The 27,306-nt window shown below is 60.6% G+C and overlaps 1 protein-coding gene across 4 annotated transcripts in view; it reads right to left on the minus strand.

Moving 5' to 3' along the window:
- Nucleotides 1-6,294: 6,294 nt before the first annotated feature.
- CELF5 (CUGBP Elav-like family member 5) overlaps nt 6,295-27,306 on the minus strand; it is a 44,636-nt gene continuing 23,624 nt past the window's right edge. The window contains exons 3-12 of one of the 4 annotated variants that reach the window (XM_058292870.2): nt 26,169-26,220; nt 24,767-24,895; nt 23,341-23,420; nt 20,674-20,820; nt 19,411-19,552; nt 19,185-19,331; nt 15,818-15,880; nt 13,468-13,551; nt 10,712-10,855; nt 6,295-8,724 (exon numbers count right to left, since the gene is read on the minus strand). In XM_058292870.2, the coding sequence (XP_058148853.1) occupies nt 8,597-8,724; nt 10,712-10,855; nt 13,468-13,551; nt 15,818-15,880; nt 19,185-19,331; nt 19,411-19,552; nt 20,674-20,820; nt 23,341-23,420; nt 24,767-24,895; nt 26,169-26,220 (1,116 nt within the window). In that variant the 3' untranslated portion in view covers nt 6,295-8,596. The remainder of the gene's footprint in view (nt 8,725-10,711; nt 10,856-13,467; nt 13,552-15,817; nt 15,881-19,184; nt 19,332-19,410; nt 19,553-20,673; nt 20,821-23,340; nt 23,421-24,766; nt 24,896-26,168; nt 26,221-27,306) is intronic. The other 3 variants (XM_058292868.2, XM_058292869.2, XM_058292867.2) reach the window with 3 other exon arrangements.

Genomic DNA, 27,306 nt, shown 5'->3' on the forward strand with positions numbered 1-27,306 from the left:
AAAAGAATTACTGTACTGTACGGATGCACGTGCTAGAGGGTAAATAACTCTATTATAAATCAGATCTTGAATTAGCATCTCATGCGTTTGAATTTTAGCCCCTACAGAGCACAGGGAGGTAGAATGGCACAAAGGTTAAGTCACTCGGCCTCGTTCAAATTCTGCTGTGCGGCCTCAGGCAGGCCGCTTAACGTCTCTGGGCCTCAGTGTGCCAACTTGCAAAGCAGGGGTATGAACAGGACATACCTTACAGGGACGTAGCAAGGCGAGTTAAGCGGTGACCAACCCTCAGGCCGGCACTGCCGGACAGAACTTCCTGCAGGGATGGACGTGTTCTCCGTGTCCTCAAGCCTGAGTCACCCCCCGCGGGGTGGGCCGACTGCGCCCTTGAAACGCGGCTCGTGCAACCAAGGAACCAGGTATACAGTTTTATTCAGACGAGCTTACGTTTCAGCGGCCGCCTGTGGGTAGCGGCAACCGCACCGCCCAGCGCTGCCTTGGAACAACGCTTGGCAAATAGTCAGGGCTCGGCAGGACTATTATCCGGCCCAGAATCCTCCAGAGCGGCCAGTCTACACCCCACCGCGGCATGGAGGGTGCGCCAGGATCCTTCCAACACCCGAATCTGACCGTGCCCCTCCCCTGCTCGACAACCTTCCGTGGCTCCCATGGCCCTGAAGATAAAGCCCAAGATTGGCTCAGTCTCGCCGTGATTAGAGCCTTGAGCACACTCTGACTTTTTCTTCTGAGGACGGGGTGCTTTTTACTTGTTTGTTCGCCCCTCTTCCCCCAGAACTGCGGCCAGGGTCCAGCACATTCCACGGGCTCAGTCACAAAGGACGTCTGCCGCCCGGCCCGTGCCGAGCTCCGCAGCCTCTTCTTGGGGCGTGTGGGTGCAATTGTCCCTCGACCACCACCGCCCCTCAAGCCTCTGAGCCTTCGCCATGCCGTTCCTTTTCCCGGGAAAAGCCCTTCCAGGCGGGCTCTGACGCCCCCTGCCGGCCCCCGCCCTGCCTTGCTCTCCCTGCGGGCTTCCCTGCAGTTCCACCTCTTCCGTCTTCCTAAGCTGTAAAACGCGCCGAGGCGCTCACCGGAAGGTTCGACCGCATCGTGTCCCCAAAGAAACGCAGGGTATGAAGTGGCCCGTTGGACGGCGCCATCGGGGTCCTTCGCATCAATCTGGAGAGGCTCGGCTCGGGCGTGGCCGCGCACCTACTCACCTCTCAGCCTCCTCCCTGGAGGCCAGGGCCCCCCCCAGGATTTTTTTTTTGGGGGGGGGATGGAGTGGGGACAGAGCTTCGAGGCCTCTGCTGGGGTGGGGCTGGGGTCTGCCCGCGTCCCCCCCTCTCCAAGCCGAAGCCGCTGCCATCTTCCCAAGCCTTCTGCTCATTCGTCGAAGCCCCCAAACTGCTGCCTGCGGCCGCCCCGGCGCCCCACGCCTCGCCCTCTCCGTGGGCTTGCCGGAAACGCCGTCGTCTCCTCTCCCTGCGGCTGCGCCTCCCGCCACCCGCCTCGGTCCTGGCCTCTGTGGGATCCAGCATTCTGACGTCGCCCTCCCCGAGCCCCAGCCCGGCGGGGGTCCTCTCAATCCCGCCTGCTCCCCCAGCTTGCGCTTCTGCGGGAGCCGGACCTGCTACCTGGAACGCTCTTTTTGACCCCCCTCTCCATCTTTCAGCGCTCACCTGCCCGCCTGCGTCAGCCCCGACTGAGGAATTCCTCCCTCAAATTTCTAATTAAAATGCAATTGTAGGGAAGCGGAGATGGCTCGGCCAGTTGAGCCCCCGCCTACCACACGGGAGGTCCCGGGTTCAGTTTCCGGTGCCTCCTAAAGAAGACGGGCAAGGCAACGAGCTGGCGCAACGGGCTGGCACAACAAGGTGATGCAACAAAGAGACGCAAGGAGGAAAACACAATGAGAGCCACAGCCAAGCAGGGAGCAGAGGGGGCTCGAGCGATTAGGAGCTTCCCTCCCACATGGGAGAGCCCAGATTCGGTTCTGGTGCCTCCAAAAAGAAGATGGGCAGACAATGAACAGACACAGCAAGTGCAAATAACGAGGGGAGGGAGAGATTTTTAAAAATCTAAAAAATAAAAAAATAAGCAATTGTAGAAACGGATGTACTCAAGTGGTTGAGTGCCTGCTTCCCACGTAAAAACAAAGAAAGCCCTTGAATAAAAGGGTCAGCTCGGACCAGCAGAATATCTCAGTCTGCATACAATACCAGGAGGTAAAAATGCTTTTTCACCTGAATCAAAGGGGGAAATGGGAAGGACAAATGAGTTTATATGGCTCTGAGTCTCCAAAAAAGAGCCGGGAGGTTATCAGAGGGGTTGCCCTTATGCACACCTCAGCAGAGTCCCAGAGAAAGATAAAGTAGATACAATCCCGGGTATTGGGTCTTCTGATGGCTACAGAGACCCACAGGTTCTAAGGTCATGGCAGATGGAGTTCAGTGCCATGTCAGTTGGCCCTGCTTTGGAGTTTGTGTTTCTGTGTGATGGAGCTGGACTCAGATGTGATCTTTGTCCACAAGCCTCTCCTGTTACTTTTACCTGAACTATAGTTGGTGCTGGGTTTAATATATACCCAGGGCACCTGAATCTCTGGACTGACCATGTGATACCCAGGCCCTGAGCCTCAACAGACTTCAGCTCCTACACTCTGGTTTGTTGGACTTACCCCACTCAGCTAACATGGAGGCGAAGAAGGTCAACCACCGCACCAGGGAGCCTAGAGTGCCCACAACTGAAAGCAGGAGGATTGCATCCAGCATCCATGTGGAATCTAAGCCCCCTCTTGATATAGATGTGGAGTGGACACAGCCATTCTAGGGTCCACAGGATGGAGGAATAGAGTATGGATTAGAGTGGACTTACTGATATTCTACTCATGAACTATTGTGATTAGTAATAGAAGAAAATGTAGCGTTGGTGTGGAGAAAGTGGCCATGGTGGCTGCTGGGGGTAGGGAGTGGGAGGAAGAGATGTGATGTGGAGGCGTTTTCGGAACTTGGAGTTGTCCTGGGTGGTGCTGCAGGGACAGTTACCAGACACTGTATGTCCTGCCATGGCCCACTGGGTGGACTGTGGGAGAGTGTGGGCTATGGTGTGGACCATTGACCATGAGGTGCAGCGGTGCTCAGAGATGTATTCACCAAGTGCAATGAATGTCTCATGATGATGGAGGAGGTTGTTGTTATGGGGGGAGGAGTGGGGTGAGGGAGGTGGGGGGTATATGGGGACCTCATATTTTTTTAATGCAATATTAAAAAAATAAAGACAAAAAAATAAATAAAAAGAAAGAAAGAAAGAAAAAACCAACTCAGGGGAACCGATGTGGCTCCGTGGTTGAGCACCGGCTTCTCACATACTAGGTTCCAGCTTCAATCCCTGGCCCTGGTACCTCAAAAAAAGAAAAACAAAATAAAAATAAAAGCAATTATGTTGGATGCACCTCGAAGACATGATGCTGAGTGAACTAAGCCAGACACTGAAGGACAAATACTGTATAATCTCACGAATATAAACTAAACATGACGAATAAAGGCGTGGAGTTAAAACCTACACTCTAGGTTCCTGGGAGACGGGGTGAGGCTGAGAGGGGTGCTGTGGGGACAGGGAGAGAGCTGCTGGCCACACTGCAGTGAGCAGAGCTGGCGCGGCTGGTTGATAAGCGGGGTTGTGGCTGAAAGCGTTGGTCTGGGGATGTGAATGTCAGTGGAAAGAGCCAGAGAAAAATCTAGGGGCTGAATGACACACGGGCCCCAGGGGTGGTTGAGGACTGTGGTTAAAAGAACAACTACAAGAGTGTCCTTCTAGGAACTAGAACAAATATGCATCATTATGGCAAGGTGCTAAGAATGTACAGGTGCATGGGAAAATGCAATTAATGTAACTTCTGGACCATAGTTAACAGCGACACTGTCATATTCCTGCATCAATGTCAACGACGTACGTCGATAATAGGGGGGTACAGAAAAAGCACGCCAAGTGCACGCTGTGGACCGCGGTGAGTGGCCAGAGTCTGACCAGTTCCTCTGGGGAAGGTGCACAGTCGCGTGACTGCTTTGTAAGCCGCAACTCCTCTAACCAACAAGCAAACAAATACGTCTAAAGTCGCCGTGGCACCGGTGCTGGCGAGGCTGTGGGGAGACGGGGACCCTCGCGCCTCGCTGGTGGGAATGGGACGTGGTGCAGCCGCTGCGAAAAGACAGTTTGGCGCGTCCTCAAAAAGTTAAACATGGAATGACCGTCCACCCCGGTGAGTGCCCTTCCCGGGTAGACCCGAAAACTGCTGCTCAAACCAAAGCGGACCCGTGAGTGTCTCGGTGCAGCATTGTTCACGATTGCCAGGGCGTGGAGACCACGCAGATACCCTCCGCGGATGCGCGGATAAATAAAATGGGGCGTTTACACCCAATGGGATATTACGCAGCCACCTAAAGGAAGGCAGCTCTGACCCGGGCTACACGCCGGGTAGAACGTGACGACACGTCGTTCAGTGAAATAAGCCGGACGCACAGAGAGCGTGTGACCCCACCCGCAGGAAACGTCCAGGAGAGGACACCGACCCTTAGAGACAGAAGGTGGGCTGTCGTTTCCAGGGGCTGGGCCAGGGGGCATGGCTCACACGCACAACCTTTCCTGCTGGGGTGCTGAGAACGTTCTGGAAGGAGATAGTGGTGAGGCGTGCGCAGCCTTCTGCGTGCACTGAAGATCCTTGATGTGCAGGCTTTCGAGTGGCGACGCTTTCATGTTACGTGAACTTCACCATCAGGGAAAATCAACCGCTGGGCTCACGGGCCAGGGTCGGCCCCACTGGACCGTTCCCCGGGGGCGCAGTGGCCGGCGCCATCTGGTTGGTCGCCGCTGGGCTCTCGGTGGTCAACCCTGGCGCCGGGCACCCAGTAAGTGCTCGATAAATGTTGTCGGGTGGTGGACTCGGCCCAGTGGTCAAGGCGTCCGCCTACCACCTGGGAGGTCCAGGGTTCACACCCCGGGCCCCCTGACCCGCGTGGAGCTGGCCCATGCGCAGTGCTGATGCGCGCAAGGAGTGCCCTGCCACGCAGGGGTGTCCCCCGCGTAGGGGAGCCCCACGCGCAAGGAGTGCACCCTGCAAGGAGAGCCGCCCAGCGCGAAAGAAAGTGCAGCCTGCCCAGGAATGGCGCCGCCCACACGGAGAGCTGACACAGCAAGATGACGCAACAAAGAGAAACACAGATTCCCGTGCTGCTGACAACAACAGAAGCAGACAAAGACGACGCAGCAAATAGACACAGAGAGCAGACAAATGGGGTGGGGGGGAGAGGGGAGAGAAAGAAATTAATAAATCTTAAAAAAAACAAACCAAAAAGCCCACATTTAATAACATTAAAAATAAATAAATAAGTGTTGAACGACTCCACGAGTGAACGCGCAAGAGAATAAACCACTAAACGCCTCCACGCTTTTGGAGACACAGCGATACGCGTCTTCGATTTCCAGATTCTTCCGACGGCATCCCAGATACGGGAATTTCAGCTCCGTCTCCCCCCTGGGAAATTCTCTCCCTACACCTCCCACCCCGAACCCCAAACCTGGCTTCAGCCCCGGCGCCGGCGCCCCATGGGATGGGACAGCCACGGGCCCAAACACCTCCACCGCCGCGCGCGCGAAAAAGCAAGGGGACGTGGTGGGGGAGCCGGTCCTTTAGCAAGTAAAACTTTTATTAAATAAATTTTCAGTGTCTTCAGACCAAAGAAAGGCGGTTTGGACGTTAAGACGTTGCCTGCGGCTCCTCGCCTGAAGCGCGCAACCGCGTGGAGACCTCGTCCGGCGACGGGCGCCTCCTCGGCCGCGGCGCCCCAGTCCCCCCCAGGCCCTCGCCCTCGCGCCGGCAGGTGCACGAGGCGCCTCGCGCGACGTCGTGTCACTCGTAACAGAAATAAAGTACATTGTACAAATCACGCAGGTCTCCGATGTGGAGTATAAAAATGGTATTTACAGCCAGTAAACGTGGGCTCAGGAGACGCCCCGACTTCACGCGGCACACGCTCACAAGCGGACGGGGCGCGGGGCCGGCGGGGCCCCCTCGGCTCACACTCGCGCACGCAGACACGCGGGCTCAGGCACACGGCTGGGGCGTCTCGGGACACATCATCAAACTCCGCAAGATCCAAACGGGTCGGAAGGTTTTCTTTTTTTTCTTTTTTTCCTTTTCTCCTTTTTTTTTTAAATTTTTAATTTCTGTGTTTTTTTGTTTTTTTTCTGGGTCGGTCCACACATTTTGGTAGAAACAAAAGGGGACGCTGTTTTCTTTTTTTTTTTTTTTGTTCTGTTTTTTTTTAACGTGTTTTTTGTGTGTGTGTTTTTTTTCCTTTTTTCGTTTTGAGCTTATCAGACGGCGCCACCGTGGGCCAGGGGCCCGACTGGACGTCAGAGGAGCTGTGCTTGGCGGGCGCGGCGCGGCGGTCTGGGTAGAGAGAGGCGCCCCCGCGTACCCTCCCCGCCCGCACCCCAACTGGGAAACAAAAATCAATGGTCCGTCGAGTTGCTTTTCCTCATTTCCTTCTGGTTTTGTCTTTGTTCCTGCTTAGAAAGACCAAAAAAAAAAAAATCTTTGAAGAGGTATCAAGGTCAGAGTGTCTTTGACAATTGGGTGGTTCTGGGGTCACTGAGACCTGAAATTCGAGGCTGGTGATTCGAAGGCAGGGGGGACGGTGCCTGCCCTTGCTCGAGGGCAGGGGGGGGCGGGGGGCGGCCCCCGGCCCCGCTGCCCCCGACGCAAAGCTAAGGGCTTTTGGTCACACAAGTAAGGCTATGACGGGGAGACGGGGGCGGGCGGGGGGCAGAGGGGGGCTGCGGGAAGCCAGAGGGAGACGGGGGGCTCCCGGAAGCTGCAGGGGGGCCGGGGGGTGGGGGGAAGGCCGGCGGGCTGAGCCCGGAGGCCTGCAGGGAGGAGGCGGCCAGGCGTCCTGGAGGTATATCGTGGCCCGTTTCCAGAGCTCCGCTGGCACCCTGGTCCGGCCGACGTGCCAAGCGGTGGCGGGGGGGGGGGGGCCCCGGCGGCCTCAGCCCTTTCCTGGGTCCCTGCCGGACCCAGAGGTCCAGGGCCGCCCGCCCGGGGAGGGGAGGAAGTCGCCAAAGTTTGGTCCCGTGATTTACACTCGATCAAATCAAGGTACTGCACAGAGCTCCTGGGGCTAGCCACAGGTAGGGGGAAAAGTTGCGTTTAGGTGGGGGGGGGCCGGTGACGGTGAACCCCCTCGGCCCCCAGCCCAGGTGCCGGCCCTGCACCCCCCTCCCCGGGGCCCGCTCCCCACCGGCCCTGCAGAGTCGGTTCACATTTTGGGGGAGAAGGGGGGGGAAGGGGGGGCTGGCGCCCAGACGCTGCGGTCATTTACGGAAAACTCCGGGGTGATGGGTTGGAAAGGGAAGCCCCCTCGCCTGGGGGAGGAGCGTCAGGGTGCCTGGGCGCCCCGGCCAGGCTGGGAAACCGAGGCCCCTCCGTCTTGTCGGGGAGAGCAGAGAGCCCGGGGTTCCGAGCTCGACTCGCCTGGCTGGGGGGGCGCGTGGCCGAGCCCGCCTGCTCCCCTGGGAAACGGGGTGTGGGGGGGCAAACCTGGAGGCTCGTTTTCTGTCGCCCCCTCCCCTGCGATCTGGGCTCCGGGGAGCCGGCCCCCCTCTGTCCTCTCTCCGGGTCTCAGTTTCCCGCAGCGTCCCCGAGCACAAGCAGGATTTGCTGAAGTCGCCGCTCTGCCTACGCGTGCGACGACGCGGTCCCCAAAAGTCCCAGCCGCCTCTACCCGGGCGCCGGCTTCGGGCCAGATGCCCGGAGGAGACAGGCTGACGGCGACGCTGACGCTGCAAGCCTTCGGGCTGGCGACGAAACCGGTGGCTGGGGGCCCACTTCACAGACGCCCCGGCCCTCGGCGCTCGGGGCTCCGTCCTCCAGAGAAGGAGTCGTGGGTGAGTTTGGTGGCCGCGATGGCAAAACACACGCTCGGGCTTTTCGTTTGTCTGTTTCTTGGATTTTTGTTTTTGTTTTTCTTTTTTGCACGCTGGTGGGTACGGCAGCCTTTCCCACCAGTCCACTGGGCACGAGTGGACACCAAGGAGGAGCCAGCGGGCGGAGCTGGGGCCCGGCCGGGCGCCTTGGCAGGGCTGGCGAGGGGCTGGCCCTCTCCCCGCCTCCTACTGTCGAGTCCTAGTTTCAAGATGAGCATTTGGGGTACAACCTCTGGGGACAGGGTCTGAGGGGTGGGGCGTGGGTGGGGGCTTTTCAGCAGGGAGGACTGACTCATAGGACAGAAGCCCCTCCCCACTTCCGCCCCACCCCAAACCTGGCCTTTCTGGCGAACTCCTATTCATCCCTCAAAGCCCCGTCCAGGAAGGAGTCCCACAGCACCCCGGCCGCCCGCGCTCCAGGCCGCCAGGGACTTGGGGGGGCCTCTGCGTCCAGCTCTGCTCCCCGCCAGCCTGCCCCGGGGGGTGCTTCCGGAGGCCTCTTGCAGCATCGCCCCTCCTGGGGCCGGGCACTGGGGCGGGTCTGAGGACCGAGGAGGGGGAGCGGAGAAGAGCAGGGCTGGGCGGGGTGGGGGGCGGGGGGCGGGCGCGGTCAGTAGGGCTGCCCGGGGTCTCGGGGCCGCTTGAGCTGCACCTTGAGCCTCTTCATGCCGATCTGGAAGCCGTTCATGGCCTGGATGGCGGTCTGCGCGCTGGCCGGGTTGTCAAAGCTCACAAAGCCTGCAGAGAGCCGGGGGGCCGCCGCCGTCGTGGGCCCCGCCTGCCGCCCTGGGTCCCGGCTCGCGGGGTCCCGGGGTGGGGGGGGGGCGCTGGCCAGAGGCCGCACAGCAGTCCTGGCCTTGTTCGGACACCCCCGGGCTTGCATGCCTCTGGGGACGGGGCGCTCACTCCCTACCTCGGGTCATTTTGCTGACGCTTCAAATCTGGCACGGGGTGGGCAGGGGAGGGGCGGGGGGTCGTGTCTTCCCTCCCCCAAGGGAAGCTGTGAACTTCTAGGTCCAGCCCACCCCGAGAGCTTGGCCCGGTGGGGGCGGATTTGGGGTCTCCCTCTGGGCCTCTGTCTCTTGCTCTTTCTCTCTGTCTGAGCGTGTCTGTCGGTTTCTGGGTCCATCTGCCTCTCTCTCCTGTCCTCTCTCTCCCCCTCTCCTCTCGCTCCGCAGCTCTGCCTCTTCCTCTCTTGCCCCCAGCCTCCCCTTGCCGGGCAGCCTTCCCCAGCACCTGCCCAAGCCCCCTCCCACCCACACTCCTGCCGCCGCCCCCGCCTCGTGCCCGCCCCCCCGGGCTTCCTGCTGCAGGTCCCAGGTGGGGAGGGGGGTGCGGCGAGGCTCGAGCAGGCGTTTGGAGGCAGCTACCTGCGGCGTGTGGGGGGGGGACCCAGGGGGCGCCACGGGGGAGTTCTGGAGCAGGGGTGGGGCGCCGATGCTTTCCTCTCTAGTAGCTCTTCCAAAGCTCCCATTACACAGATAGAGAAACCGAGGCCCGGGGAAGGCAAACGACCCCCTCGAGAGCGTGCCTTCAGGGGAGCCCGGGCAGGCTAGGCTTTCCTCCTCAAACCTCCTGGAAGTGCGATGGGACTTGGGTGCTGACAGGGTCTCCCTTACTCGCTGTGTGACCTTGAGGAGGCAGCTTGACCACTCTGTGCCCACCTTTCTTCCCTGCCTCAATAAACCGGGGGGATTCTCCTTTCTCAGGATTGGCTACTGAGCGCACACAGGAGGCGCCTAATAAAGTCAAGAGTTGACCCTTTGGACAGGATGGTGTGGGTTAAGAGTGCAGGTTTTGGAGTCAGACTGGATCTAACCCGGGTTCTGCCTTTTTCCTGCTGTGGGACCTTGGACAAGTTGCCGGCCCTCTCTGAGCCGTAATTTCCTCTCTCTAGAGACAAGGAAGGCCTCCCTGTGGCGCGCCAGGGCCTGCAGGACCTACTCTTGTCCCCTCCCGCCCTCCCCGCCTCTGCTGTCCCCCTTGCTCCCTGCACTGTGGCCGCGCAGGCCTCCTCCCCGTTCCTCCAATCCTCTAAGCGCGGCCCTGCCCCAGGGCCTTTGCACTGGCTGTGCCCTCTGCCTGGAACAGCTTTCCTCCAGATTTCCCCCTGGCTGGCGCCACATCCTTCTGGCCTCAGCTCAAGCACTGCCTCCTCGGGGAGGCCCTCTGTGAATATCCTGGCTAAAGCGCCCGCCCTGCCTCTATTTTCTCATTGGCTTTGCTTCCCCCCCATCGTTTATACCTCACTGACTGAAAGCCTCCAGTTGTTCATTCCCACCTTCTCCCCCAGGCCCGCGCGCTCCACTACGGCAGCCAGCGGCCGCGGGTGGCTACGTATGTTGGAATGAATTAAAAGGAAAGGAAACGAAAAAAAATTCCATTCCTTGGTCACCCGCGCCACGTTTCCAGGCCTCTGGAGCAGATGTAGGACACAAGCTGGGAAAGCTCATCATACGGTATGCATATGTGGTAGGTGCTCAGTAACTGTGCCCAGCAGGTGCTCAGTAAGCGTGCCCGGCGGGTGCCCAATCAGTGCACAAATTAGGCGCTAGCAAAGTGCGCGCAGCGGGGCTTGACAAGTGAGCTCGGTCAGCGCTCCGTAAGTGCTTGCTCCAAGGACAACCTGGGATTATCCTGGACCAGGAGCTGCGCCCCCACACTGTTCCGGGGCGAGGGGGTCTGGCCGGGCCTGCGCCAGGCGGCGCCGGCGGCGGGGACTCACCGAAACACTTGCTCTGGTTGGTGGCTCGGTCCATAAACACTTTGGAGGAGATGATATTGCCGAAGGGCAGGAACATCTGGGTCAGCTCCGTGTCTCCAAACTCCTGGGGGAGGTGGTAGATAAACAGGTTACAGCCCTCGGGACCTGCAGGTGGGGGAGAGAAAGACATAAAGCCCCCAAGGAGAGGAGGCGGACCCCCCGGGGGAGGGGCGCGGGGCCCGCGGCCCATGGCCGGGGCGACCGGCTGTGAGGGTAGTGGGGCCGGGTGGCATCGGGTGGGGGGGGCTGTGGAAACGGGGGTGGGGGGCATGACGCCAGGGGTGACAGCCTCCTGCCATGATCCCAAATTGGGACATTCCAAACCACTGATAATCCCCGAAGCCCAGCTGATCCCCAGATACTTCAAAGAATGCAGATGATCCCTGGCTCTGCAAACCCAGAGAATTCCCCAGTCCCAGATCCCAAAGCCCTGGAAAATGCCCCAACCTCTGAGAAAACCCAAGCTCCAGATGATTCCCAAAAACCAGACGAACGGGATGTGGGATATACCGAAATGTGTAATTACGGAAATCTGAAACGGTTCTAAAATGAAAAGTTTCCTTTTGAAAACGTGGAAGATGGCGAGTAATGGGCAACAAATAATTCCCTGTTCCCAAACCTCAGATATCCAGGACACCCGGCTTAATTCCCAAACCTTGGATAGCTTTCAAAATGCAGATGACGCGAAAAGAGGTTAAGCAAAATCAAAACGATAATTCCCCTGTCCCAAACCCCAGATAATTTTTAAACCATATGATACACCAACCAGAAATCTTTTTTTTTAAAGCCGCCGATAGTCCTTAAAATTATCTCCTCCCCCAAATAATCCCCAAAGCACGTCTCGTCGAAAAACTCTAAATAATAAGAGCATTTAAAAACCTTGACTGTCCAAAGCCGAAAGAGTTTTCAAACCTGCTGCCAATTTAATCCTACAGATGACCTTCGCCCACGCCTTCCCAAACCAGGGTGATCCCCAAACGAAAGAGAACCCCCTCCCAGGGATACTCCCCGCCCCAGAAAATACAATCGCGTCCTCGCCCAGGCTGTATCTTTCTCAAGGACTTACAGTCCTACCACAAAGCTTGTTCTTGAAATGTGAGCTGGTGGGAACGCGACTGGTATTTTAGGGTGCTGTTTGAATATAACGCAGATTTTGCGTTTGCTAGTGCCCGAGTGTGTCCTGAGAAACGTGAAAGCCGAAAACCACACTCAGCCGAACCAAAGTGCATCAGAAAACACAAAAATGCACACACACGCACACACACACACACCTCCAACATGTATCGACTCCCTTAGCTGGCCCAGTGCGTCGGGGCCCCGCACGGTTCCCACCCCACCTGGGGTTGCCACCCTGTTATCATTTACAGACAACCCTCCCTCCAGCTCTTCACAAGCTGCCACCCTCCCAAACGCCCACGTCCAAGTGCACCGGCTTCAGGTCTTTTCCAAGGTAAAGTACCGTATTTACCATAGTACGCGGGCACTTGGTAACCATTCAACATGGAGAAACCTGTGCTGCCGTTTTACTAGGTTCCCATCTGCTATTCTTTTCTCTCGATGTGTCATTGTCGAAGTGTTCAAGTTGTGTGCCCTTGACCTCATCCCCCTCTGCCCCAAGCCCTGTAGCTGTGTTTGCCTTTTGCATACACCTTTAGTGAAGGTATAGGCTGTGATACAGGAGACACGGGCTGTGCTTGAAAGAGTTTTTAAATCCGCTTGTACTGACTGAGCTCAGGCTGAGGGTGAAGGGAGAAGGGGATGTGGGGTGGGGGCTCGGAGCCCTGAGCCACCCAAAAATTGTGCAGCTGAGCCCTCTCTGAAGCCCCCACTCATGCCGCCCTGGGGGTGGGGTGAGGGGATAGAGCTCCCTTCAGCCTCTAAGCTCTTGTGTCGTAGCTGATGTTGACCTTAAACCAAGAGCCCCTGGGAGACACAGGATCTGACCACGAATAGTGAAGGTGCTGGCTGGCAGGGCGAGGGGGCGGTGTACTGGGTTAAAAATAGTGCCCACCCCAATTCATGTCCATCTAGATATGATGTAAATGCTGCCCTTACGGTGTTTTTGGATTTCCGCCTCGAGAACTGGGGGAGAAGACATTTCTATGATTTTAAGCCCAAGAAACGCCCCCTAAGCTCAGTTCCTGCATTATGGCATGTTCCACTGTCTCAAAGGCGGAGGGCCAGCCCAGGGGCCAGGAGGCCCCCTCCAGGGCGCCCTCTGTGGTTTGCAGGCTGGCCTCGTCTCCCCGGGCCCCCTCCCCTGCATAGACTGACAACAGTAACATCTCCTGGCAGGTGAGGAAACTGAGGCACGGGGCAGGGTGGCTCACTTAAGATGTCACAAGGCTGGGTGGACTTGAACCTAGGGTTTTTGGACTCCAGCTTCTAGGCCCTCCCCCGACAGCCCGGCTTTCCTGGGAAGAGCTTAGCTTTCCCGACGTACCACATCACCCCCACCCACCCCCTACTCAAAACGGGTTTCCTCTCCCCAAATCCGGAGAGTGACCCCGGTCCGCGGGGGGCTGCGGGCGCCCTGAGCCGTCCTACCTGCAGGTCTCCTTTACTCCACCCTACGGGGCTGGCCTGGCTCCCCCCTTCTGGAGGGGAAACTGAGGCCCAGGGAGGAAGAGGCGGTGGCCCGAAGGCACCCAGCGAGCGGGCGAGACGGGGGCAGCGGGCAGAGGGGCTGGCGCCCAGGGGAGTCGCGGCCGCCTCACCTTCTCGCTGCTGCTGCTGCAGGAGGGGCGGCGGCTGGGGCACGCTGTGCGCGATGGGCGTGATGGCCGCGGTGGGGTACATGGCTGCGGAGACCGGGAGACAGGCCGCCGGCCGTCAGGGGGGCGGGGCCTGAGGAGGGCGGGGCCGCGGCGGAGGGCGGGGCCCAGGGCTCGCCTTGAGCAGGGCGGTGATGGGGCGGGCCAGGGCTCGATGGGGCGGGGCCTCGGTGGAGGGCGGGGCCTCGGGGGCCTGGAGCAGGAGGGCGGGGCCTGAGGAGGGCGGGGGCCGCGGCGGAGGGTGGGGCCCAGGGCACGCCTCGGGCAGGGTGGTGATGGGGCGGGGCAGGGCTCGACGGGGCGGGGCCACGTCGGAGGGCGGGACCTGGGGAAGAGGGCGGGGCCACGGCGGAGGGAGGGGCCCAGGGCACGCCTTGAGTAGGGCAGTGATGGGGCGGGGCCTCGGTGGAGGGCGGGGCCGCGGGGGGCGTGGAGCAGGAGGGCAGGGCCACGGCGGAGGGTGGGGCCCAGGGCACGCCTTGAGTAGGGCAGTGATGGGGCGGGCCAGGGCTCGATGGGGCGGGGCCTCGGTGGAGGGCGGGGCCTCGGGGGCCTGGAGCAGGAGGGCGGGGCCTGAGGAGGGCGGGGCCGCGGCGGAGGGCGGGGCCCAGGGCTCGCCTTGAGCAGGGCGGTGATGGGGCGGGCCAGGGCTCGACGGGGCGGGGCCTCGGTGGAGGGCGGGGCCTCGGGGGCCTGGAGCAGGAGGGCGGGGCCTGAGGAGGGCGGGGCCGCGGCGGAGGGTGGGGCCCAGGGCACGCCTCGAGCAGGGCGGTGATGGGGCGGGGCAGGGCTCGACGGGGCGGGGCCACGGCGGAGGGCGGGACCTGGGGAAGAGGGCGGGGCCAGGGCGGAGGGTGGGGCCCAGGGCACGCCTTGAGTAGGGCAGTGATGGGGCGGGCCAGGGCTCGATGGGGCGGGGCCTCGATGGAGGGCGGGGCCTCGGTGGACGGCGGGGCCGCGGGGGGCGTGGAGCAGGAGGGCGGGGCCGTGGCAGAGGGCGGGGCCCAGGGCATGCCTTGAGCAGGGCAGCGATGGGGCGGGGCCACAGCGGGCACGAGTTGGGCCTGGAGGAGGAGGGCGGGGCCGAGGGCATGCCTGGAGTAGGGCAGCGATGGGGTGGGGCGGGGCTACGACGGAAGGCGGGGTCGAGGGCAGGTTGAGCAGGGCAGTGATGGGGACGGGGCCGCAGTGGAGGGCGGGGCCCTGGAGCAGGAGGGCGGGGCCACGATGGAGGGCGGGGCTGCGGGCATGCCTTGAGCAGGGCTGTGATAGGGGCGGGGCAGGACTCGATGGGGCGGGGCCACGGCGGAGGGCGGGGCCGAGAGCAGGACTTAAGGAGGAGGGCGGGGCTGAGGGCAGGTCCTGAGGAGGACTGTGAAGGGACATGGCCACAGAGGAGGGCGGGGCCAGGGCTGGCCTTGAGCAGGGCAGTGATGGGGCAGGGCAGGACTCGGTGGGGCGGGGCCATAGCGGGGGGCGGGGCCATAGCGGGGGGCGGGGCTGAGGCCAGGCTTCAGGGTGAGGTTGGGGCCTGGACTTCAGGGGTGGGGCCACTACAGGGGGTGGACCAGAAGGCGTGGCCCGAGAAGGGAGCGGGTCACAACCGAGGCTAGGGCCAAAACCTGTTTTAGGAGGTATGTCCAGGGGACAGAGGAACGACAGAGGGTGGGCCGGACGGAGGGCGTGGCCTTAGAAGGGTGGGCGTGCTCAGGAGTTGGTGGGCGGGGCCAAGGCGGGCTCTGATGGGCAGGGTCAGCTGGTGAGAGGGGGGACAAGGGCGGAGTCAAGAGCTGGGGTTGAGCGAGGGCCAAAAGGTGTGGTGAACCCCACTCTCTGCAGCAAAGGGGTGGGGCCACGACGAGGGGAGGCTTGGGGAGACAGGTCCAGTTTTGGGGTGCAGCTGGGGGCAGGAATGGGCCAGGGACTGGGGTTGAAGTCAGTATGAGGAGTCGGGGCAGGGCCAGCGGTCGGAGGCGTGTTGATAACGGAGGGCCGAGCAGACAGGTGAGAGGGCAGCCCCTGGGGGCGGGGCCAGAGCCGGGGAGAGGCTGGCGGCGTTGCCCGGCAACGAGGGACGCCAGGGGCGCGGCGGGCCCTGAGGGGCGGGGCCAGAACCCGGAAGAGGCTGGCGGCTTTGCCGGGCAACGAGGGACGCCGGGGGCGCGGCCAGAGCCCGGAAGAGGCTGGCGGCGTTGCCCGGCAACGAGGGACGCCGGGGGCGCGGCGGGCTAGAGGGGCGGGGCCGGAATGGGGGCGGGGCCGGAATGGGGGCGGGGCCGGGCTGCCCCCTTACCTGTGTACTGCTGGACTCCGGAGAAGGCAGGATGGAGGGTCTCGGCCACGGTCGGGCTCTGAGCTGCGGGGCAGACGGAGGGGCCGAGTGGGGCGGGGGCAGCAGGAGGCTCCGCTCCCCCCGAGAGCCGGAGGGAGGGCCACCATCGTCCGTCAGGATCACCTCCGCGCCCAGCGCTTCCCAGGTATGGAGGGCGGCAGGTGACCCGGATTCCAGGTTTGTCGGATTCCGGAGAGGTCTAACTACCACCCCCCATCTTCACGACCCTCGTCTCCCAGGAGGACCCCTTCATTCCTCCCCTGTTTTCTCTGGGCCACTGCTGCAAATCGCCACCCCACCCCCATCCCCTAGTCTCTCCCTTTCCCCCGACAGCCTTGGCTCATTTACTGGGGAGGCCTCAGTTTACCCGCAATACCTCATCCCACCCCCACAACGCACACATCCAAACAGGTTTCCTCCCCCCAATCCACAGTTTGCACATCAGACTCTATCCCTTCTCGAACTTTCAGGCTGCCCGAGGAAGAACTGGAAGAGGTGGGAGGGAGGGAAGAGGTTTCCAGACCACCGAAATGTTGATTGTGGTGCTGTTTATATGAATCTATGCCTGTGATAAAGTGGCACAGAATTGCATACGCACACACACGAGTGCATGTAAAAAGTAGTGGAATTTGACACAAAAATCAACTCAAAATGGATCACTATAAGAGCTAGGGATAAATCTGAGAAGAAAGCAAATGGGGTAAATCTTTGTGACCTTGGTTTTGGCAATGAATTCTTAGATAGGACACCAACAACATGGGTAGTGACAACGAAATAGATAAATGCATAAAATTAAATGGTTTTCTGCATCAAAGGACATTTTTGAGATAGTGAAAAGACAACCACCAGCATGGGAGAAAGTAGTTGCAAAATTATATATTTGATGAGAGATTAGAATCCAAAATATGTAAAGAACCCTTACAATTCAGCAACAAAAAGACAAACTACCCAATTGGAAAATGGACAAAGGACTTGCATCTCACCAAAGAAGATACCCAAATGGCCAAAAAAAACACCTGAAAATCCTGGGTAATTAAGTAAATGCAAATCAAAACCCCAATGAGCTACCACTTTGCTAGGATCATTTAAGGAGAAAAATACATGGAAAATAATGAGTGCTAATGAGGAGATGGAGAAAATTGGATGCTCGTATGTTGCTGGTGGAAATGTAAGATGTGGAAAATAGTTTGGCAGTTCCTTGAAAGGTTAAAGAATTCTCAGATGACCCAGCAATTCCACTCCTAGGTAAAGCCCCCAAAGAATTGGAAACAGGGACTTAAACAAATACTTGTAAAAGAATGTTCACAGTGGGACTATTTACAATAAGCCAAAAGGTAGAAACAGCCCAAATGCCCATCAACTGATGGGTGGATAAGCCACCTGTGGTCCCTGCACTCAGTGGAATATTATTCAGCCCTAAAAAGGAATGATACCAATACAGGCGACAACACGGGTGAATCTCGAAACTACTATGCTCAGTGAAGGAAGCCAGGCACAAGAGGCCACATGTAGCGTGCTTCCATTGATAGGAAATATCTAGAATTAGTCAATCCATGGAGACACAAAGCAGACTTGGTGGTTGCCAGGGCGGGAGGGGTGGGGTCTTCTTTGGGGGAGGTGAAAATGTCTCCGAACTAGACGGAGGTGACGGCAGCACAAAATGAGGAATGTACTGAGTGCCCCTGGATTGCTCACTTAAAAATGGTCAAGTTCATGTGATGTGAGTTTCTCCCCAATTTTTTTAAAAAAATGGCAAAATAGGAAAAAGGACCGGGCTCCGGTTCATCATACTGTACGACGCCGACGATCCATTTTTGGCGATTGTGCCCTGTTTACAGACGATGCCAGCACTGGGAAGCGGGCGGAGGAGACTCATACTGCAATTTCCTGTGAGCCTGTGATGTTTCCAAGTAATTCTCCTTGATGGTGGAAACCGATGTCTTACTTTGGATAACTCAGCTGCTGCAAGGTTTTGGTCCTGAAGTCGCGAGTGTAGGGCACAGAAAGGGGGACCTCCGTCTCCTGAGGGCAGAGCTCGGTCCAGTTCATCACGGAGTCAAGGTTGACTGAACTAGCGAATGAGTGAATGCAGGGGGTGGAAACTTCCCGAGCGGGAAGGCTGGAGAGCTAAGGTTTATGGCGCCCTTCTTAGGACACAGGTGATGTGTTAAGGCTTTTACAGACTCATTTAATTGTCACCGAAATCCCATGAGGTTTGGTTGGTTATCTATCCCATTTCCCAGATGAGAAAATCAAGGTTCAGAAATAAAAAAAAACCTGGGAAGCGGACTTGGCCCAGTGGTTAGGGCGTCCGTCTACCACATGGGAGGTCCGCGGTTCAAGCCCCGGGCCTCCTTGACCCGTGTGGAGCTGGCCCATGCGCAGTGCTGATGCGCGCAAGGAGTGCCCTGCCACGCAGGGGTGTCCCCCGCGTAGGGGAGCCCCACGCGCAAGGAGTGCACCCCGCAAGGAGAGCCGCCCAGCACGAAAGAAAGTGCAGCCTGCCCAGGAATGGTGCCGCCCACACGGGGAGCTGACACAGCAAGATGACGCAACAAGAAGACACAGATTCCCGTGCCCCTGCCAGGGATAGAAGCGGTCACAGAAGAGCACACAGTGAATGGACACAGAGCAGACAACTGGGGGGGGGGGGGAGAAATAAACAAAAAATAAACTAAAATAAAAAGAAATTTAGGGAAATGGACTTTGGCCCAGTGGTTAGGGCGTCCGTCTACCATATGGGAGGTCCGCGGTTCAAACCCTGGGCCTCCTTGACCCGTGTGGAGCTGGCCATGCACAGTGCTGATGCGCGCAAGGAGTGCCGTGCCACGCAAGAGTGTCCCCCGCGTGGGGGAGCCCCACGCGCAAGGAGTGCGCCCGTGAGGAAAGCCGCCCAGGGTGAAAAGAAAGAGCAGCCTGCCCAGGAATGGCGCCGCCCACACTTCCAGTGCCGCTGACGACAACAGAAGCGGACAAAGAAACAAGACGCAGTGAATAGACACCGAGAACAGACAACCGGGGGAGGGGGGGGGAATTAAATAAATAAATAAATCTTTAAAAAAAAAAAAAAAGAAATTTAAAAAACTACCCAAGGTCCCCGAACAGGGAGGCAAATCCAGAAAAGCCGGGATGGAAAGTTCCAGAATTTAACCACCGTGCTGCACCCTCCCTCTCCGGGCCCGCAGCTCCCACCCGCTCCGCCGAGACCCGCTCCGCCGAGACCCGCTCCGCCGAGACCCGCTCTGCCCTGCCCTCTGCTCTCTGGCCACCACACGTGCTCCGGAGCGCCCCCCGCCCCCCGCCCAGGCCCCGAGTTACTCCGAGGTACCTGGGTAGGGCACGAGGCCATTGGCATAGACAGTCTCCAGGGCCGGGTGCCCGCCAGGGAAGGGCACGACGCCGGCGAAGCCGTTGGTGATGGGTGCCACCAGGCCGGGTACGGCGGCGGTGCCGAGCAGCGGGGGCGAGTGCAGGCCTGCGGAGGGGAGGGGGTCACGGGGGGCCCGAGGGGGCTCGGCCCCGCCCGGCCGGCCTGGGGTCGCGGGGGCACTCACCGGAGGCGGGGGCGATGGGCGTGGCGGGCAGCCCGTTCAGGCTGACGGCGCCGATCTGCTGGATGTGGCAGGGTGAGAAGGCCACGCCGGGGCCCAGGTAGCTGCCCGAGGCGGACAGGACCGTGGTCTGCTGCTGCATGAGCTGGGGGTGGGGGCGAGTCAGCGGGCACGGCCGGCGGCACCTTGGCTCCCCGAGAGGCCTGGCCCCGGGGCCTGGGAGGTCAGGCCGGACGGTGCGGCTCCGCCCCGGGCCGAAGCTCAGGCCGCGTTCGGGGCTCAGTCTTGGGGTTGAAGTTGAGTCAAGGTTCAGGGTTCACTTAGGATTTGGGTCTCAGCCTGGGGATTGGGGCTCAGCCTGGGTTGGGGGTCGGGACTGGGACTCCATCTGGGATCGGGACGCAGCTTGAGGTTGGGGTTCAGTCAAGGATCAGGGCTCAGTTAGGAATTGGGACTCAGTCTGGGATTGGGGATCAGTCTGGGATCAGGGCTGAGCCTGGGTTTAGGATTCAGCCAAGGATCAGGGCTCATTTAGGAACTGGGACTCTCTCTGTCTGGGATCAGGACTCAGCTTGAGGTTGAGGTTCAGCCAAGGATCAGGGATCAGTTAGGAACTGAGACTCATTCTGGGATCAGGGTTCAGCCTGGGTTTAGGATTCAGCCAAGGATCAGGGCTGGCTCAATTACAAACTGGGACTCTGTCTGGGATCAGGACTCAGCTTGAGGTTGAGGTTCAGCCAAGGATCAAGGATCAGTTAGGAACTGAGACTCATTCTGGGATCAGGGCTCAGTCTGGGATCAGGGCTCAGCCTGGGGCTAGGGTTGGGTCAAGGATAAGGCTCAGTTAGGAATTGGTACTCAGTCTGGGATCAGGGATCAGTCAAGATTGAGCTCAGCCAGGGTTGGGTCTCAGTTTGGGATCAGCCTAGATTTGGGGCTTAGCCAGAACTGGGGCTAATTTAGCTTCAGAGGCACAGTCAAGGTCAGGGGCTTGGCCCGAGGTTTGGGATTTGGAGCGCAGATTGGCACTGGGGCCCAAGTTCAGGATCGAGGCTCAGCCTGGGTTTTGGTCTCAGCTCTTGGCTCGGGCCTCAGCTGGGGTTGGGGATCAGGAATCAGGGCCCGGATTTGGGTGTTCAGCCACGGTCAGGATTGGACTCAGAGCCAGAGACCGAGCGTGGGACAGCCAGGTGGGCCCAGAGGCCGAAACCCCCGACCAGGGACGACGGAGGGCGGCTGAGCCGGCCCCGGGGCCCGGGCACTCACGGCCTGGGCGTAGGCGCTGTAAGGGCTGAAGGGCAGCGTGAGGGACGGCGTGAGGATGCCCAGCTGGCCCACCATCTGCTGCATGCGGCGGAGCGTCCGCTCCTTGTCCGTGTCGGCAAACTTGACCACCAGGCTGGAGGAGGCGCCCTGCAGGGCGGGGGCGAGCGGGGAGGGAGAGAAGGGCGGGGGTAGCGAGGATTCCGGGGTCCCTGGGACCGGCCAGCCTGGGCCCCGTGGGGGCATGGGTGCCAGCTGCTGTCGGCCTCCCAGGCCCCAGCTCAGGTGGAAGGTCATCCCCAGCCCCCCTTCCCCCATTCAGACCCCACACCTGTCACCCACACCTGAGAACAGGTGAGAATCCAGACCCTGCACCTGTCACCCACACCTGAGAACAGGTGCTAATCCAGGCACCAGAGGGGAATGCCTGGGATACAGGTGGACGACCTGACACCTGTAACCTACACCTTAGAACAGGTGAGAAAACAGAGGCCCCACGCACACCTGTCGCCACATCCAAGAACAGGCGAGAATCCAGATCCTGCCCCTGTCACCCACACCTGAGAACAGGTGATAATCCAGGCACCAGAGGGGATACCTGGGATACAGGTGGACGACCTGACACCTGTTACCCATACCTGAGAACAGGTGAGAGCCCAGCTACTGGAAAGGGATATCTGGGACAGAGATGGATGACTCTGCACCTGTCACCCACACCTGAGAAGAGGTGAACCAGCTGCCAGAGGGAAACTGGGCAAAGTGTATAACTGCACCTGTCACCCACACACCTGAGTACAGCCCCTGGTTGTTGTGCCCTGCACAGGTGGATAACTTCCTGACTCTTGCCCTCATAGCTCAAAACAGGCAGAGGATGGAGCTGACACAGGTAGAGGACAGAACTCAATTACCATGAGGAAAAGAGAACCCTGCCTCACTGGTACACTGCACCCCCACACAAGCAGAGGACACCCTCAGAGAGGAAGAGACAAGACTGGGGTACCTGTGGCTGTCTGAAACAGTCACCCACACGCCCAACAGGCGCAGCTGAGCTGAAGTACAGCCGTCAAGTCAACAGGCAGCCATGGGCACAGTCGGAATATGGCGACAGACCCAAGAGAAGGCTGGCATCGGATGCCGAGAAGGCTGCCACCCGCACCCAGAGTCAGCCCACACCTTGACTTTGGGGCCGGCGAAGGAAAACGTCTTTGCCTTCAGACTCTTCCTTCCGGCCGAGTGGACCCCGGCAGGATGCACGCCGCCTCTCCCCAGCGGAAGCCCCTGTCTTGGCTCACTCTGATGGAGAGCTCACTTCCCGCCACGCCTGACAGCACCATCGCTGGCCCCGCTCTGTCCCCTCCCCTCCGCTAAAGCCTCCCTGGCTCCCCGTCACCCTAGGAGAAAGCCCCACGCTTCTCAGCCTTGAAGCGCAGGCCCCCCAGTGCCATCTCGCCCCGCTCCTCTCCGGCTGCCGGGTCACACCTCCGGCCTCTGCTCTTTGTCACGCCCCTGCCCTCCTCCGCTGCAAACCCAGCCTGTCCCTTGGGTCTCAGCCCTTCTGGGAACCCTCTTGCACGTTCACCCACACATACGCACCGCGTGCCCTCGCATACACACTCACAATTATAGCCACACTCACGCTTGCATGCGCACATATTCACACACCCACTGCACGCTCACTGCACTCTCGTCCTTATGCGCACACATCCATACATGCTCACACTTGCACTCATGCACACCTACAGATGCACGCAAGGCACGCCACATACGCACACTCACCCATGCTTGCACAAACTTACATGCACTCTCAAACTCACGTACCACACATTCATGTACTCACCCACACACTCACAAATACACACTTACACTCAATACACTTGAAGTTGCCCCCTCCCACAAGCTTACACACACACCTATATGTTAACTAGGGCACACACAGGCACACACACCCATATATGTTTGCACACACACCCAATATGCACACAGGTACTCATAACATTCACCCAGCAACACGGACACACTTGCACACATGCACTCACACACATGTGCATCCACGCACACACACTCACATACAAGCACACACACTTGCACCTGCACCTACGCATAGCCTCCACACCTGCATACCGTGCACATGCACGCATTCTACACTCACATCACACCCTTGCATGCGCACACTCTCCCTGCACAGATGCACACACACACACATGCACAATCACAGTTCACACGGTACATATGCACAGCCACACATGCGTGCACACACATGCACACCCATACACGCTTTCACCTGCAGGTGCACATACACACACATGCACAACCACAGTTCACACAGCACACATGCACAGCCACACACGTGTGCACACGCTCGCATGCACATGCATACACACACCCTCACCTGCACAGATGCACATACAGGCACAATCACAGTTCACACGGTACACATGCGCAGCCGCACACGCATGCACATGCTCACACCCACGCACACCTCAGTGTCTTTCTCCACCTCTGTGCTCTCTGAAGGGGGGTCTACCAGGTGGCTCAGGTGGCCGCGCCCGTCTCCTCCCTGTCCCCCCCCGTCTCCTCCCTGTCCCCCCCCGTCTCCTCCCTGTCCCCCCCCCGTCTCCTCCCTGTCCCCCCCGTCTCCTCCCTGTCCCCCCCCCGGAAGCCGCTACTCACCGGCATGGTCTGGCTGCCATGTAGGGCGTGGATGGCCGCCTGCGCCTCCGTGTGGGAGGAGAACTTCACGAAGGCACAGCCTGCTTCAAGGGAAGGGAGAGGGTGAGGGAGGGGCTCCCAGAGGGCGGGCCTGAGGGACAGGAGCTGGGACCCTGGACAACCCGCCAGGGTCAGGCACAGAGCTGGAGCCAGCCGGTCAGAGCAGAAAGCAAGCCTGCCGCTTGTTGCGCCAGGCTGCTGGGTGAGCGGACAGGCGGACAGCCGTCGAGTCCGACTGTCAGCCGGCCCGTCATCCGCACGGCCGGCCAGCCCGGCACTGCATCGGGGCGTCAACCAGCCGGCCAGATGCCCCTGGGACAGGCCGTCTGAGAGTTTGTGAAATTCAGTGGGAGGTGGTGAGCAGTCAGTGGAGGGGGGTGCTTGGAGAACACCTGCCAGCCGTCACCGTGAGATCAGGGACACCCGATCGAAGGGACAGAAACTGTCAGACACATGCAGAGGGTTAGAGACAGGCAGGCGCTGCCATGTGAACAATCAGGCGGCTGGAGATCAGACACCACCAGACACAGGCGGACACAGACAGCCGCACAGGCAGAGGCAGGGGGACAGCTGGAGGCCACAGACACAGGCGGACCCAGACAACTGCAGAGTCAGATGGACAGACAGTCAGAGGTCACAGACACAGGCAGCCGCAGACAACCGCACAGGTCGGGCGGACAGATGGACACCAACAGACACGGGCAGACCCAGACAGTCAGCCATGCGGGCAGAGTCAGGTGGACAGCCAGCCAGAGGCCACAGGCACAGGCGGACACAGCCAGCCAGCCACACATGCAGTCAGGTGGACAGACAGCCGGAGGCCACAGGCACAGGCAGGTCCAGACAGCTGCAGTCAGGTGGACAGAAAGCTGGAGACCCCCAGTCAGACGGATCCAGACAGACTGTCGTACAGGCGGTCAGGTGGACCGTCAGAGAACACCAGACCCAGGAGGATCCAGACAGACAGACGCACAGGGGGACGCAGGCAGACAGACAGTCGGAGGCCACAGACCCAGGCAGATCCAAACAGCCGCACAGAGTCAGGACCGAGAGCTGGAGACCCCCAGGCTCGGGTGGATGTGACGGTCAGACAGGCGGTCAGGTGGACAGACGGCCAGTGAATACCAGACCCAGGCGGGCCCAGGCAGACAGACAGACAGGCAGCGTCAGACAGACACCCGCACAGGCAGTCAGGCGGACAGCCCGAGGCCACGGACCCAGGAGGACACAGACAGCGTCAGGGAGACGGCGAGTCCCCAGGCACAGGCGGCCCCAGGCCGGCCCAGAGTCAGGCAGAGACTCGCAGCCGCATCCCCGACGGCCACGGGCGGCGGCCGCGTGGGAACGGGGTCTCGGGGGCCCGCGCCGCCCGCCCGCGAGCCGTCACCTTTGCTGCTGCCGTCGGGGCCCCGGAGCACGGTGCACTCGTCGATGACGCCGAAGGGCTGGAAGAGCCGCAGCACGTCCTCCTCCGACTGCTGCTTGTTCAGCATGCCCACGAACAGCTTCCGGTCCCCTGCGGGCGCGCACGACCCTCAGCCGAGCCCCAGGCGTGGGGGGGCCGGGAGAGGGGGCTCCCCGGCCGCCCCCCTCCTCGCCGGCCCCGGGAAGGCCCTGCTCCCCGGCCCTCGGGCCCCTGCCAGCACCCCCCTCCACGTGGAGATGAGCGCTCCCTCCCTCCCTCCGGGGGGCTGCAGCCCCGCACAGCCCCCTGCCCATCCCGGGGCTCTGCGGGGACCGGGCATCGTCAGGCCAGCGAGCGAGGGCACACGTGCACGGGGCCACGCGCCCCGGAATCCCGGGGCCCGAGGGGACACCCTGGGCGGGGGGCGTGGGGGGCAGGCCTGAGGCCAGTGGGGGCTGGGCCGGCCTTGCCAGAGGCCCCCTCCCCCCGGGGCACGGCCGCTCCCGGTAATCAGGGGCTTGGCAGGTTCGGCGCCCAGGGATGCTGAGCCGGGTTGCTATGGAAACCCGTTCTCGGGCAGCTGTCAGTCATGGGGCTGGGAGGAAGAGAGAGATGCCAAAGCAGGGGGACTGAGCATCAGGGAGAGAAGGAGAGGCAGAGAGGCAGGGAGAGATGGAGAGAGAAAAAGGCAAAGAGAAAGACAGGAGACAGGCACCCAGAAGGGCAGAGAGAGATGAGAGGACGGAAGAACAGACAAAGCAAGAAGACAGAAATGGGCACCCGAAGACGCCAGCCCTCCACTCCCCTTCCCAACCCTGGCAGCGGGGGTGGAGAGCGTTTGAAAGGGGCTCCTGGCCCAGGCTCCTACACAAACACAGGGGCCCTAACGGCCCTGCCCCATACCCTCCCAGGCCAGCTGTTTTTTCCTCTGGGTCTCCTGACACAGCAATCTCCAGCAACGACAGGGCATGGAGCCCTTGGCCAAGTACCACCCCCACCCCGCAGTCCTGAGCTCAGGGGCAGCTCCACGCAGATGCCCTGACTTCCAGCCTGCACGCCTGCACCCCCTCGGCCCTGCGCGCTCAGGCATGCACGCCCGCACACATGCCCACGTGTGAGCCTGGCGGGCGTGCAAACGTGGAGCCCACGGTGCCATCCACAGCCCCTCCCGGGCCCCGCTCCCGCTGGCTCTGAGGACCCCCCACCCCCATCAGCGGGGCTCGCCGCGGGCTTGCGGGCCCGCGTACGTGCGTGTGTGCGAGCAGGGAGGCCCCAGGCGGGCAGGCCTCTGTCGCCGGCCCCAGCGTGGGGGAGGCTCTCCCCTCTCCTCCCCCACCCCCAGCCTTGGAAGGGAGGCTCCTGGCGGCCACGGAGAGATGGCAACTACCTCCGCGGCTTTCGCTGTCGGCAGGCTTCACCTGGATTGGTCGCGCCATCTGTGGAGAGAAGGGGCAGGGGCGTAAAGGTGGGCACTGGAGGGGCTGGGAGCACCCCACGATGGACCCTGCATGACTGCAATGCCCGCCCGCCTCCCCAGCCTGAGCCCCCCGGGGCCCCCCAGCAGTCTCCCACACCCCAGTCAAACCAAAAAACCTGGTGGCACCTCTGGGCCTTTGCGCCTGCTGGCTGGCAAACTCTTAGTTAGCCTGCAAAACCCAGCAGGCACGCCCCCTCCTCCAGGAAGCCCCCTGACTTCCCCAAGCGTGACAGATGGCCTGCAATGGTGGCCCAGCTCCTCCTACCCCTCCCTGAACTGGACACACATCCCTTCGTGACGGGATTTTGTAGCTCCTCCCGTCAAGAGGCTGTCCCCGCCCCTTCTCGAATCTGAACTCGGCCACGTGGTTTGCTATGGCCAGTAGAATGGGGCAGGAGGGCATTGTGGGAGTTCCAAGCCACGGCCACGGGAGGTCTGGAACTTCCACTCTTATCCTCGCCGCCGGTGAACAAGCCCGGGCTTCTGGAAGAGGGCAGGTGTCCTGGAAGAGCGGGCAGCCGCCAGGCCAGTGCTGGTTCCGCCAGGCCCTCTGTCCCGGCCCGTCCAGCTGCAGTGGAGCCTGCAGCGGCCTGGGGATCCTGGGCTTGCCGCGCCCAGAGTCAGGAACAAATACGATGGCTGTTGCTTCACGCCGCTCAATTTCGGCATCATTTGTTACTCAGCAGTAGCTGACTGATACACCAAGGCAGATCCCTGTAGCCAGCTCTCATGAGCTTTGGACGGGGGCTGGGAGAGGACTGTCAAGCCTCAGTGGCCCTGCCTTCCACCTGGACACCTCTGCCCCCATTCTAGTCACTGAAAATGACGGTCAGTGGAAGAGCTCCTCTCCTATCTCAACGTACTCAGCTCTGGGTATGGACATTTGAGAACAGACCAGAGACTGTGGGAGGAGGGGCTGGCATTGGCTTCTCCTTTGGTCCTGGGACTGAATCCTCCCCCCAACCTGCTGTCTCTGGTGAACTCCTATTCATCCTCCAAAACCCAGCTCAAAAGCCCCATCCAGGCCATCCCCCCAGCCCTCCGG

Source organism: Dasypus novemcinctus, unplaced genomic scaffold, assembly GCF_030445035.2.
Source record: "Dasypus novemcinctus isolate mDasNov1 unplaced genomic scaffold, mDasNov1.1.hap2 scaffold_413, whole genome shotgun sequence".
In the NCBI taxonomy this organism is placed as follows: Eukaryota; Metazoa; Chordata; class Mammalia; order Cingulata; family Dasypodidae; genus Dasypus; species Dasypus novemcinctus.